Genomic DNA, 13,774 nt, shown 5'->3' with positions numbered 1-13,774 from the left:
CATAAATTTCAAGATTTTCAAAAAAGTATAAACCTTTTTTAAAAAAATAATTTTCAGTCCTGGAAATCTCATTCCAACAATTTGCCTTAAGACACGATGCCATGCACCAACTAAATAAAAACAGAGAAAATTATATTTAAGTTTTTGTTAAACTTAACCCTTTCCACTCAGATGCCGCCGTTCCGTCGGCAAAATACATATAAATCTCGCATTTCGCGAGTGGAAAGGGTTAAATTATGTCAAAATTCATCGTTGACTTAAAATAGGGCTTTGTTTTTATCATCTGATCCAACTAAAATTTTATTTAATAATTTTTTTGAAATTTTCTAAATGACTAATAAATTGCTAAAATGAGTATTCAATAAATTGAATCAGACTGTTAAATTATAGATTTTAAATTATTTTTATCCGCAAATTATAAATGCAAACTTTTGTCACTATCAGCTCTACTGATTTTCTACTTTGTCATAAATCAGATATTGAATAGGTTTATGTATAAATAAGTTTTTCCTCTCGCCAAAGGCACGTGGATTATTTTTCTGTAGCATATCATATTATTTTCACAAGATCAATACAAGTTTCTAAAGTTTTTCTATCTTTTTTCTAGGTGATGCACATCATTCTCAAGTTTTACCCGATAATACCGAGTTGCTGATATTGGAACAGGTGAGGAAAAAAATTGAATAAATAAATTTATGATGTTCAGGAGTTTGTAATTTTTAACTTTCCGTAGGGTATATTATTGTATTGAAGGTGCGGGAAGTTCCAGCAATTTGCCTTAAGACACGATGCCATGCATCACTAGTTTATATTGCAAAGCTCAAATCAATTTTGTCATTTGCTAACAGATTAAGTTATTGATTAAGCTGAGTATATTATTTAATGCAATTTTGTCTTTATTCTTACAAATTTTTATAAAGTATATATAAAAATCCTTGATTGAAATATTATAAATTTTGTATATTTTTCTCGAAACGATCAGATGTCTTATATTCTTCCCTTATATTATATATCAATACTCATAAATATTTCTTTATTGCCTCAGGGAATCGAAATTCGATACTTCCACTTTCTCTCGTTTTCACATCACACCTGCCTCGGTATTCGACGACTTTTGCAGAAATGATATTTTCCAATCAAATATGCAAATCTAACTCCATTTTTTCTGTCTTTTCACGTCATTTCACTTGAGTTGTCTTTTTAAATTATATTTGACACGAGCTGTGTAAACGCAAAGCGTTTCTTGCATATTTTACTACTAAACCCATTTCACAAATTTCCAGCCACATGGAATTCGCATTCCTCTCGAATTTCGAATGGCAATTTAAATTGTTTGCGACGTTTCTGTCATGCTCTTGTAATATGTATACATATACATATACATAATATATATATATATATATATATATATTTTTGAATAGTCTTGAATTTGATGTTGATATATATGTTTAATTTGAGTTTAATAATCGGGCGTAACATCAATAAAAATAGTATGAGTTTTTTTAAAAATTTATTTATTTAAAATCCATACGTTTCGGCTAGCATCTTAGCCATCATTCAGTGGTAATCAAGTTAAAATTTTGTATCCTAATATAGCATATGAAACCATTATTAATCCATGGTATGAGTATGTGCACATTGATAAGATATATATTTTTTAACACAAACATCACAAATGGTAAAACACACTAATAATCATGATAACTTAACAAGTTGTCGAAACTATGTATTTACTCTTTGGAGTTTAGGATAGAAATCAATTTCTATCCTTTTTAAAAAAAACTCATACTATTTTTATTGATGTTACGCCCGATTATTAAACTCAAATTAAACATATATATATATATATATATATATATATATATATATTATACGGGAATGTCCCACAACCCGACGTCAACTCGAAACAAGATGACAGTATTATTGATCAAGGCTATCATAAAACAAATTAGAAAAAGAAAACTCACTTCGAAAATTATGAGCTTTCAAGTGCAACGTAGAGCTTTCATAAAATTATGACAATTTCTAGGTTATTCTGGTTAATTTTTATTATTTTTATTATGACTGAAAACTTCTCAAAATATGAATTTGAATTTTTTTAAATTCGTCAACTTTGAGAAGCTCTCCTTTAAAAAAAATACTAAAGTATCTTAGCAAGTTCCATCAAAAGTTTAATAAGGCGCATTTAATCAGGATTGTAAAACGTATTCTATTATAAAATGTTTCGAGTGAAAAAATAAAAACCTAAAAATTCCATGATCGTTGCTGCTAGTGCATTTTACTCACAATCAATTCAAAACTTTTAATTATTTGGCTTATAATTTCAAAACTACGTGAGATATTTTTTTTCTCGATATGATGAATATCACCTGATTTTGGTTTGACGTTGAGTTCTGGGACACCCTATATATATTTGTACTTAGTTTCGGAACTAAGTACGTTTCATCTTCAGGACATGATCTTGATGAGATTTAAGCAAACAATATATTAAGAAAAGTAAAAAATGGTGGATTTTTATATAAAATGAATAAAATTGTGGAAGAGATAACATTATAAAAATATGACAATTTGATCAAATTAAAAATAAAAAATTTTGGACAGATATCCTGAAGATGGAACGTACTTATTTTCGAAACATCGACTGCAAATAAATAAAGAAATGTTTTTTTAAAAAACTTTTGTTGAAGTTGTAGCATTTAGCCATATACAATGCTTTTACTGAACATTATTTATTCGTCACATACTTTTTTCGACTTTTGGTTTTACATACTTCTTTCATTTTTACACAGATACACGTCGTGTATCCTATTTAATTTAATTACAATTATACTAGCATAATCCTAATTTATCCCAAGTTATAATCAATCTTCAACGTCATGTTTACTATATTATCAAGGGGGGAGCCTACTTTAGAGGCTTAATTTTTTTTTTTGCCAAAAATGTCTTCAAAAACTAGCCAAGAATATATCCCTAAAATTGCAGAAAAAATTTCAAATTATTTAGTTACAGAAGAAATAGTGAGAAAGCGTCAAGCACATATACGAGCGGAACGAAAACTTATACGATTTTCTTGTTTTTCATTATTTGGATTATTTCTAATTGGCGAGAAAAATATGAAAAAAAACTGTATGTTCTCCCATCAAAACAAGACAGAATTGATTTTATTCAGGATTAAATTCTCTTCTAGTTGAGCCTAAAAAACCCTTAAAAAAGTTAAAATTAACCCACTTTTTAAACAATATGAAGTGAAATTTTTCATAAAAAAACATGTCTTTTCAATTGCGAAAAATTTGTGAATTTCTCACTTTTTTCTGGATTTTTTAGGTTTAACTAGAATCTATACTACCGAAAAAATAAATTTATTATGTTTTTTTTGTTTCTGATGGAAATTGTGATCTGTATCTTTACCGCCAAACGACACATGCACGCTCATGGCTCCTCAGCAAAATGCTTATACCCGACATATTATGACATATATTTTAATGCAAAAATTTGAGAAGATTGTTGATATATATAACAATAAAACCTGAAAAGTGTTTCGTTTCAATTAAATATTTATTTCCTTCCCTAAAAAATCCAAAAAAGAGCGATTTTTTGAAGCCTCTAAAGCAAACTACTCCCCGCAAGAACTCTATCCGAGAATCTCCTCGAGTTGGACATGAGTTATGTGCGTAGTATCATGCAGTAGTTCTTGTATATTGTGTTATTCATGTAGAAGTTATATACAACATTTTTAAAATTTATACGCGATATTTTTAGAATAAATTCTATGTTTTACACACCCATAAAAATATGTATATATCTTTTACATTTTCAGAGTTTCGAATGGCCTGTAGCGAGGGCGCCGGACGCCGAAGAAACGCTACGAATCGAGCTCCGTTCTCGAGGAAGATGTGGAGCAGGCAGGACCATAGGCTCCTTAGATCTAATTCCTTACCATCTCCTATTTGACAAGGATGGAGACGTTGGCAGGACGATATCAGTTTGTGATGTGCTACTGGATTCAAATCAACGACCCCTAACCGTAAGTCACATAAGACCCCTAACCGTAAGTCATTACCCATATATGGGTAACTCTTTTACAAATCGCACGGATTTTAGCACGACAAAATAAAATGTCATATTTTAGAATTATCTGAAATTTTGTACGGATATTGCAGAATTTTGCTGAAAAATTGTTTTTTACGTCAATATTTATATATGGTCATATATGGGCTTTATTCTTTCATATCTTTACAATCTTCCTAGGAAGGCTGAAGACTTCATTTACTTAGTAACTGTAATGGTCAGTTTTCAATGTCCAAATGTTACTCGACGGTTTGAAAACTACTATCCGGCATTTGGTGTACTACCACCATAGACCTTATACTACATGGACTGCTAGTCCTCATATGTTTTCAGTTGTATATAGTGCTCAAACATAGAAGAGTATGTGATGTCACATGTCTGCGCGAACATTGCCGACGACAATCGCTGACTCTTCCGATTGATCAAATGTCATATGTCATATGTTACGGGCCTAACATAGGCCTTATAATATATAAATCGATTTTAACATGTGTATTCGATTTTGTGTACATTTATTTCACAAGGGAAATATTATTATTATCATTTCTTACAAAATTGTCAGTCATCAAAATTGCCATTGCATTATTGAAATTAAACAATCACAGATAATATTTGAATTAAATTAACTATTATGATAAATAATATTAATATCCTTTCTTACAAAATTATCATCCATCACAATTGCCATTATATTATTAAAATAAAACATATGACGTAAGACATTTATTCAATCGGGAGAGTCCGCGATTGTCGGCAACGTTCGCTCAGACACGTGACGTCACAGTTCCTTCTATGTTTGAGCACTTAATTTGCGCTTTTTCATGTAGTATAAGGTCTATGACTGCCACACATCAAATACATGCAAAATGAATAAAATTTCTAGATTGATTGGCATTTCTACTGTTTCCATGATTAAAATATGACAAAAATATGCGTCAAGTTGAAATCCATATTTGAAGAGCGTCAAACTAGTTTATTGCTGCGTACTACAATATCATATACACATCAATATATTTTTTTTAAAACAAGTCAATAGTGTATTAGTTATTGAAATGCAAAATAATTAAGCACATGAAGTGTGTAGTTCAGTATGAAAAAATGCAAGTTGTTAAAAAAAATTAAATATTTTGGACAAACTAATATCAGTTCTATCACGGATTTACTAGAAACAGCAACACTAACTATTTCGTGAAAATGCTTAATAGAGTTATAAATGCTCAAATAGAATTAATTAAGCTTCAATTAGGATCAATTAGAGATGCAAATGCAATCTGTTCTATGCAAACTGAAGAATTGAAAATCAAACAGAGATAATTGGAAAAAGAGAACATAGTGTTATAAATTAATATTTATAATAATATGTGCATATATATATTATAATTTATCTAATATTTATGAATTTTAACATAACGTTACAAAGATAACAGATGCGTCTTCTTAAGAAATAAAGCCGAAACTTAATAAATTAATTTTATAATATTCTAATTTTTAGTTAGACTTATTGTAGTTTTATGCTTATGTACGTATATGTTTTGAAATCTAATACATTAATGCTTTTTGAATTCAAAATATATTGTGTATATTAACCAAAACAGGTCAATCGGAACTGAAATTTAATTTAATTGCTAGCATCCAAATAATATAAATAAATTGCCATCGGAAAACAAACCGCTAAATACGAATTGTTACCTCTAGTAAAATAAATATTTATTTCCAGATGAATTGAAGCTACATTTGAACAGAAAATCAATATTTTCGCGCTATTGTATGTAGTAAACGCAATTAAATAAAAACGATAATTACTGAAGCAAAAATGATAGACATAACAATGAATCTCTTGGGAAATTAAAGTAAATAGCTTTTATTTGACACGTGTTTTTTTAGGCTTTTATATCTTTCGAATTGGAAAACATTCAATAGGCCTTTAATATTTTAGAATGTTCATTGTCACCATGATTTGCAATATTTGAACAATTAATTATAAAGTAACGGCATGATTGATTTTTACCAAAATCTACTGAGCCCGATTCAAACCTAATGTTTCGAAGCTTTTGAACATTCAAAATTTCAGATTTATTTTTTACAAAAGAACATACAAATAATTCAGTAACAAAAAATTATCAAATCGGCAAAAAAAATTGTACATATTATATTGTGCATAATTATAATATAATAATCTACCTTTACCATGAAAGTATAAAAAATTGTTGTTTACTGTATTTTTTAATCAATTATCTGGGTAATTTATCACATTCTGTTTCATATAGTTATTTAACAATAATTTTTTGTTAAGTTATATATTTATAAATTATTTATTTCTCTGAGGGATCAGATGGCATCCGAACAAAATCATTATCCATGATACTATGATTATAAAATTAATTATCTTAATATTTCAGAATGTCATATTTCAGTAAAGTAATTAAATGCGCCAACAACTATGCACTATTAATATTCAACCTGATACGATCTTGTTATGTTAGTTTACATTTTATGTATGAACTAATATATATTCGTACAATGTATTATTAAAACAAACAGCAATTTAAATTAATGCTTTTGCTTGAAGTGGAACGTCAAGTAGAAATGTAATATTAATTTATTTGTAAAAAAGACCAACACTAAAAATTACACTCAAATCAAAGTTTTTAAAAAAAGATTATTTTTTTAAAAAAACTTTGAAAAAATTAGATTTTTGAGAAACTTTACATTTTTGAAAAAAATTGACTTTTTGGGAAAAAAAAACTTGGTAAAAAACTGTTTTTTTTATTTTGAAATATTTTAGAAATTTTGAACTTTTTTGTCGAAGAAAGATGAAATTACTCAAGAATAAATTCCTTCATCAAAAACTTAAAAGTCGAGAATTAATAAAAGCAAAAATCAAAAGTAAGACCTCAAAAATCGATTTTTTTTAATGATTGGTTTATTGATTCATTTTATTAACCTAAGATGATTCAAAATGTTTCAACATGACGATTTCTATTACAAAATTTAGGTCACATGATAAAATTTTGATAGCTTTTCAAACAGAACTTTCACGATTAAACTTTTATAGAAGTCATCAAAATCAGAAACGTGCACTAAATAAACTAAGCACTTCTGTCGTGGAGCTCATAACATTAAACAGTAAGTTTTTAGTGCTTTGAATAAAACTTGGCATAGTAAATGTCACATCCAAACCATTCAAAATCCAATTAAAAATATTTGAAATTTTTAACTGATAGTCGCGAAAAAATGATTAACGAAAGTCCTAATCGAGTTACATCGAAGAGCTTTAGAATTTTTGAAATTGATGTAGTTTTACTTTATTTTTTGAGAAAACTTAGAAAAAAAGTGAAAATTTGACAAATCTAATTTTGGTTTCAAACTTGGATTTTCTGACGAAAACCAACTTCTCCTGAAAGTTTATAAATAAAGTAATAGAAGTAACATACAATCTTCTTATTATACAATTACTAAAGCAGAAGGGCAATTTAATACAGCAAATCTTCCATTAAATGAAATTGTAATAAAAACAAAAAATGGGATATAATAAATAACCCAAGATCCTTTGCAGTGTTTGAGAGCCTACATTATAATGAATTCAAAACCTAAATCTCCTCATTGAGAATCGCTGTTTTATAATAAATCGATGGATTAAAACTCTGCCTAATTGCCCTTTCATTTAATTATAATTCAGACCTCGGAAAAGGTCGCCTGTTTTATTCTGCCCTTATTAATAAACCCAAAGCATTATTTTATTCGTATCACAAGATACCTTAACGTTACTACCTGTGTTCGGGGATTAGAAAAGTTTTTTCAGCCTTTAGGTAAAATTATTTTCCAATAAATTCCATTCACATTTATAAGCAGGGAAAACAAAGTTACACATTTACATTTAGATACCGAAAAAAGTTTGTGCTGATGTTGTTTTGGGAAGTAATTTGTATATGTGAATATTTTTTCATATTGAAAAATTATATAGGTGTATTATTTAATACTTCTCCTAAACGGTTATTTGAATTTTGATAATTCTTTTTAGAGTTTGTCAAAGGAAATTTTTAAGATTTAATTAACTATAAAACTATAGTAATGGTGTAGAAATAAATGACAAAAATTACAAAAACATACTTATCATTGTTATTGACATTTGAATCGTCATCTGCTAGAAATGTCAATTCACTTGAAATTTGAATTTAGTTGAAATTATGAGCCTAGATAATATTAGATTATTATATACAAGAAAAATGTAATGTCTACATTACATACTTATTGCCAAAAAGTAGCTGAGACCTACCAGAAATTAAAATAACACAAGATACAGTATATGTTTGGCAGATGAAATTAAATAATTCAGTTTAATAAATAACACAATAAATTTAGGCATTTAGGCAATAAGTCCAACATTGCATATATATAAACTTATGCACGTCGCATTCTTCTTTAATTTACTAAATTATTTAACAATACAGAAAAATAATTCTACTTATTGAAAAATGATGAATCAATGCTTCGAATATTTAAATTATTGATGTATTGAGCAGACAATATATAAAAGAAATGTATTATAATATACTAGATTCATAAATAATAAACTGAAAGAAAATTAAATGGGTCTGTACTGCGTTCTGGGTAATCATATAATAAATCCATTACTTTGGTTTTATCAAATGATTAAATCAAATAAAGATTATTGTAAAAATATTACGGTTGCGTGGCTACTTAGGATAAGTAAAAATATTCAGGACTGGTATTCAAATAAATCTAAATAATTATTTTAACAATTGCACGCTTTTAATAAAATTTCATCCAGCTAATTTAATTTTTAATTTTTTGAGTATTACTTTTATTTAATTTACATTATACATATTAAAACTACTAAAACATATATTTCTTAAGATAGAAGAAATATTATTTCGATAGTGAATTTCAATCTTATTTCTGTATATAATGAGTTTAATAAATAGGCAATTATGTAAAAATACTTCTAAATATTCGATATCAATATCTATTTGGAATGAAGGTGTTTTAGTTTAAAACATTAATTTACATAATAAGTTTAATACATAAATTTATGTGAATTAACATAATAAATATTAGTTATTTGTTTTAAATAAAGTTGAAAAAAAATACGCATTTTTATTAGAAATAATTTTTTTAAGTAGATTAATACTAGAAGTGAACAATTTTTTTTATTTGAATTCTGGAAAATATTCTATACATTGTTTATTAAAAATACTTGCAAATATTCGCAAAAATTGATATTTGTATTTAGAGTAATTTTAATATAAGTGAATAATTGTAATAAATCCAAGACATTAGAATTGAAATAGCACGCACTTTTATAAAACATTTATTAGAAATATTCATTTTTGTGTTTTTATTAACATGTATTAATAAACTACTAAAGCAACCACTAGAAGCAAAAAAACTTATTTGATTCACAAAAATATTTCATGAAAATACACTACAAATATTCTCAAAAATCGATATCTATTTCTATCTAAAGTGGAAGAGTTTATATTTCAATATAGGTAAACGGTATGTGCATTTTCTTTGTTGAATAAAAGAAGAAAATTCTAGGATCATGTAGCTCTCAGGAGCGAATATTGAATATCGACGCATTTTTGCGCATATTGAACAAATGAAATGCTTAATATATATATATATATATATATATATATATATATATATATATATATATATATCACACTAATGGAAACATTTTATTGTCCAGGAACACTTGATAAAAACTAGGTAACCAATGTTCCCTATATTTTGCTCTTAAATGCGCTAAAAGCATTTACGCCATTCCGTAAACTTTATGTTAAGTAAATTCCGGTAATAATAAGCTCACAATCTTCCTTTGCTCTTATATGAGTAACTATATTTTCAAAACAATATTTCGAATTAAACTTAACATTTTTCAGTCTTTAACGAACTTTAACGAAATTCTCGTGATGTCCTTGTAATTCCAGATTGAAGTTATAACGTTAATGAAAGTCGCTTAAATAAAAATTTGTTTTTTTTCCGAATAAAAATATCACAAAATACTATAAGCACACAAATATAGTGAAATACTTAGGCACCTTAATTCCAAATTAACATAGAAATATAACATTCAGAAAAAAAACGCCAACAGCTGAAAGCCACGAGAAAGAAACTGTACTGGTTGTTGAACAGAAAATCTCAACTAGGTTCATAGAATAAACTTTTGTTATACAAAATTGTACTAAAACCAATTTGGTCCTATGGAATACAGCTTTGGGGAACCAACATCGCCATAATCCAATGATTTCAAAACAAGATATTGAAATCCCAACTTGGTTCATGAAATAAACTTTTCTTATACAAAGTGGTACTAAAACCAATTTGGACCTATAGAATACAGCTTTGGGAGACGGCATGCAAATCCAACATCGTCATAATCCAAAGATTTCAAAACAGGATTTTCAAAGTAATTATGAACGCTCCCAAGTATGTCCCAAACTGGTTGATTCATACAGATATAAAAATGAACACAGTCAGGAAAGAAATTGAATAAGTTCAGTCTAAGATACAAGGAAAGAATACAGAACGATCCAAACGTCAGAAAATTCAAGAGAAAAGGGCCTCTATCTGAAATTCTGCATAAACAGTTTGATACATATTATTCTATTATTTATTTATTTTTTTATTTAAATATATAGCCCACAGATTTCTCCAAGAAGACTCAAAAATACAATGTTTATGCTCGGTGCTTGATGTAAGATCAAATTTATTTTTGCATTACTTTGAATTTTTGTAATAGTTCAACTATTAATTCATTTATATAAGCTTCATACAATCAACAACGAAACGTATTACCACTGGGTGATCTATCGACCTTTTTACCTAATATAATTATCTACCAAAATTACTGAATGTTGTTTTCTCTTTATAACCACACAATTTTACAAGCAAATAAAAATAAAGATATTATAAGCAATTTCCTATCCAAAGAAGATTTGCACTCGTGCACTCTGACCATAATATTAGTTGGTCACAAAATATTAACTAATATATTTTTTTTCCATTTTAGGCCACTGTAGAATTCGAATTGAGCTACATGAGACCTGAAGAATGTCCAACTTTTTGTGCCACCGCAGGAACGAGTGGTTCAGCTTTGTATGGAGGTTTAGATGATGACCGACAAATGCTGATGGATATCGAACAAAATATTGCCAATTTGGAGAGAAGTCTTATTCATAAAAATCCAGGTAATGATAATACTAACAGATACATTGTACTAAAATTTGGCATCAAAACAACTATTACAAAAAGTAATTAAAACCACGCATGAACAATTCAAGACCAATTAGTGGACTGTGTTCAGATCATAATTATGGTACAAAAATGTTTGAATAATCTCTTTTATGGGTTAATAAATAAAATATTTTTTATTATTTATTATGATCGATTTTATATGTACTTCATAAATTTTATATGCCCTTATGACCTTTTTCGTATCAAAAATTCATTTTTAGTATCAAAGCATGAACATTTATTTGATATATGCAAATAAAAATACCGCTCTTTGAAATAAATATACACCGATGCAGTGATGCATTGCAATTATATGGTTCTGCTCCATCGAGTTTATGCATTTTTATTGTGAGTAAATTATTATCTGCAAGTTTTGCTGTCATTTTTTCCTGCAGAATTCTACGACAGAAAATAATAAAAATGAATCAGTAATCGGAACCATAAATCTATACTGCCTGGACGTAGCTTTCCATCCACATAAACCAGTAAAACCCATAACACATTTATAAAAGAAATTATGTTCCCATACATAAATTATAACCTTTAAAAATTATTTTATTGGTTGTAAACCAGTGTTTTCCAACCTTTTTAGGCCAGACTTCAAAATTTATTACTCCCACATTCATTAGAAATATAAAGAAGAAGTTTTAGGACACACTAAAACTGTTTCAGAAGTTTAATTCTAAACTATTTTTGAACTTCTTGAAGAAAAGCTTTTGCCAGAAAATTCAACTGTTTTGTTGACGTCTCAAGTCAATCTGAATCGTTTGATACAAAATTAGAAAAGCTATACATACTTGTGTATATTTATTTTTACGTATTTTTAAGTATTTTATATAAATCATAAAGAATCATTATATTTTCAATAATTAGTTTACAGGCATTTAAATAGAAATTTTCAACTACAGACAATTTAATTATGAATGATATGAATGGATGAACTAACGTTTAAATATGAATCTGACGGCTAATTATTTTGATCAAAATAGCAATTCATTTGTAATTTAATGTGCATTATCATTATGTAAAATCATTATGTTTGCATATTAATTTTGTACTGAAGGTCTATACTAGTGGTTCCCAAAGTGGGCGCCAGCGGCCCCCACATATTAAAGCGGGTCGATTTATATAGGTCAAAAAAAGTCGCTTTGGCACATATGATTTTCAAATACTGGGGATCAAAATAAGATACTTTGCTGAAGAAACCATACCTCTCAAATGAATTTTAATGTCCCGTGCATTAACCTAAAAATAAGGGTTAAAATTTGAAAAATTCCATTTTGACTCATTCAGAGTGCCCCAATCGCGTCCAAATAAATGACCTACCCCCATTAACTTTGGAAGGCCGACCCACCCATGCCTGTGGTCTACCCCCTGAGATTTCCCTTGAAAGGTTTTTCAAATTTTAATCCTTATTTTTGAGTCAATGCACGGAACAACAGAGTAGACAATTATGAATATAAAATCTTTATATTTCAATTATTATTTTATTTCAGGAAGCATTAAGGAAAAATCGTCAAATAAATCAGGATATACTCGTTTGCTTCGTCGAGGTGTTTCTCTCAATAGTGCAACATTACCAGATGCAGTCGACGAACCTGCAACCGCCGTAAGTTGGAACTTTCAAAATAATAAAGATTAAATAAACGAACATAAAATGTTATAAGAATCATCATCATTTTATATTAAATTTAATCTTGAAAAATATAAATTATAAAGGACATTGCAATTTGATTTTGTATTAACACTGTTTGGTAATTTAAAAAAAAAATGGTTCTATATAGAATATTAGGTTCAAATACAAAGGAACTAAAATTTCTAATTTCTGAATGTATATTTATGTATGTATATATACGCGGATTAAAAATATAAATAAAGTATATTTACTTCTGCATCATTAATATATTAATATTTCCATTCGCCCGTACAGTAAATAATATATTCAGAAGCCACGTCCTTTATTCAGCATCATAAATTTATTCTGTTTGCAAAGCTCGAGCTTTGCGAGGTTACTCAGACCGATGTGTATTTATATTTTAGAAAAGGAGCTTTTGGCTAAACACAAATTTATAAATATTGAATTCGAAATATTTTTAAAGTAATTATGAACTAGATCACACTAGTATCACTAGATGATCACACTGAACTAGATTTATTTAATTCACTCGGTAATGTTCGGTTTATTATTATATTATTATGTGTAAAACGCCTGATTGTATAGCAAACACATACAACTCATACAAAGATAGACCCGTAACACAGCATTACCAGAAGATTTTTATTTTAACCGAGAATTGGCCCGATAATGTCCTACGTTACTATTTTATTACAGACGAACATTCTAACTAGTGGTGTATGGGATCGTGCCTTAAGGCAAATTGCTGCAACTTTCCGTACCAAAAATTAATTTCTTTAAAAATGATTAAATTTTTTTAAGCCTTGA

At 27.9% G+C, this 13,774-nt stretch overlaps 1 protein-coding gene across 1 annotated transcript in view; it reads left to right on the top strand.

The window, feature by feature from the left end:
- The first annotated feature begins 350 nt into the window (after positions 1-350).
- The window catches only part of LOC113378978 (otoferlin-like), a 32,284-nt gene continuing 18,860 nt past the window's right edge, over positions 351-13,774 (top strand). The window contains exons 1-5 of the mRNA XM_026619510.1: positions 351-354; positions 608-666; positions 3,818-4,024; positions 11,108-11,285; positions 12,828-12,940. Of these exons, the coding sequence (XP_026475295.1) occupies positions 351-354; positions 608-666; positions 3,818-4,024; positions 11,108-11,285; positions 12,828-12,940 (561 nt within the window). The remainder of the gene's footprint in view (positions 355-607; positions 667-3,817; positions 4,025-11,107; positions 11,286-12,827; positions 12,941-13,774) is intronic.

The sequence above is a fragment of the Ctenocephalides felis genome, unplaced genomic scaffold (genome assembly GCF_003426905.1).
Source record: "Ctenocephalides felis isolate EL2017-DRISC unplaced genomic scaffold, ASM342690v1 CF-g0.4_SCAFFOLD_00845, whole genome shotgun sequence".
Classification (NCBI taxonomy): Eukaryota; Metazoa; Arthropoda; class Insecta; order Siphonaptera; family Pulicidae; genus Ctenocephalides; species Ctenocephalides felis.
The sequence above is the reverse complement of the archived record's forward strand: the minus strand, read 5'-3'. Positions and strand labels throughout refer to the sequence as shown.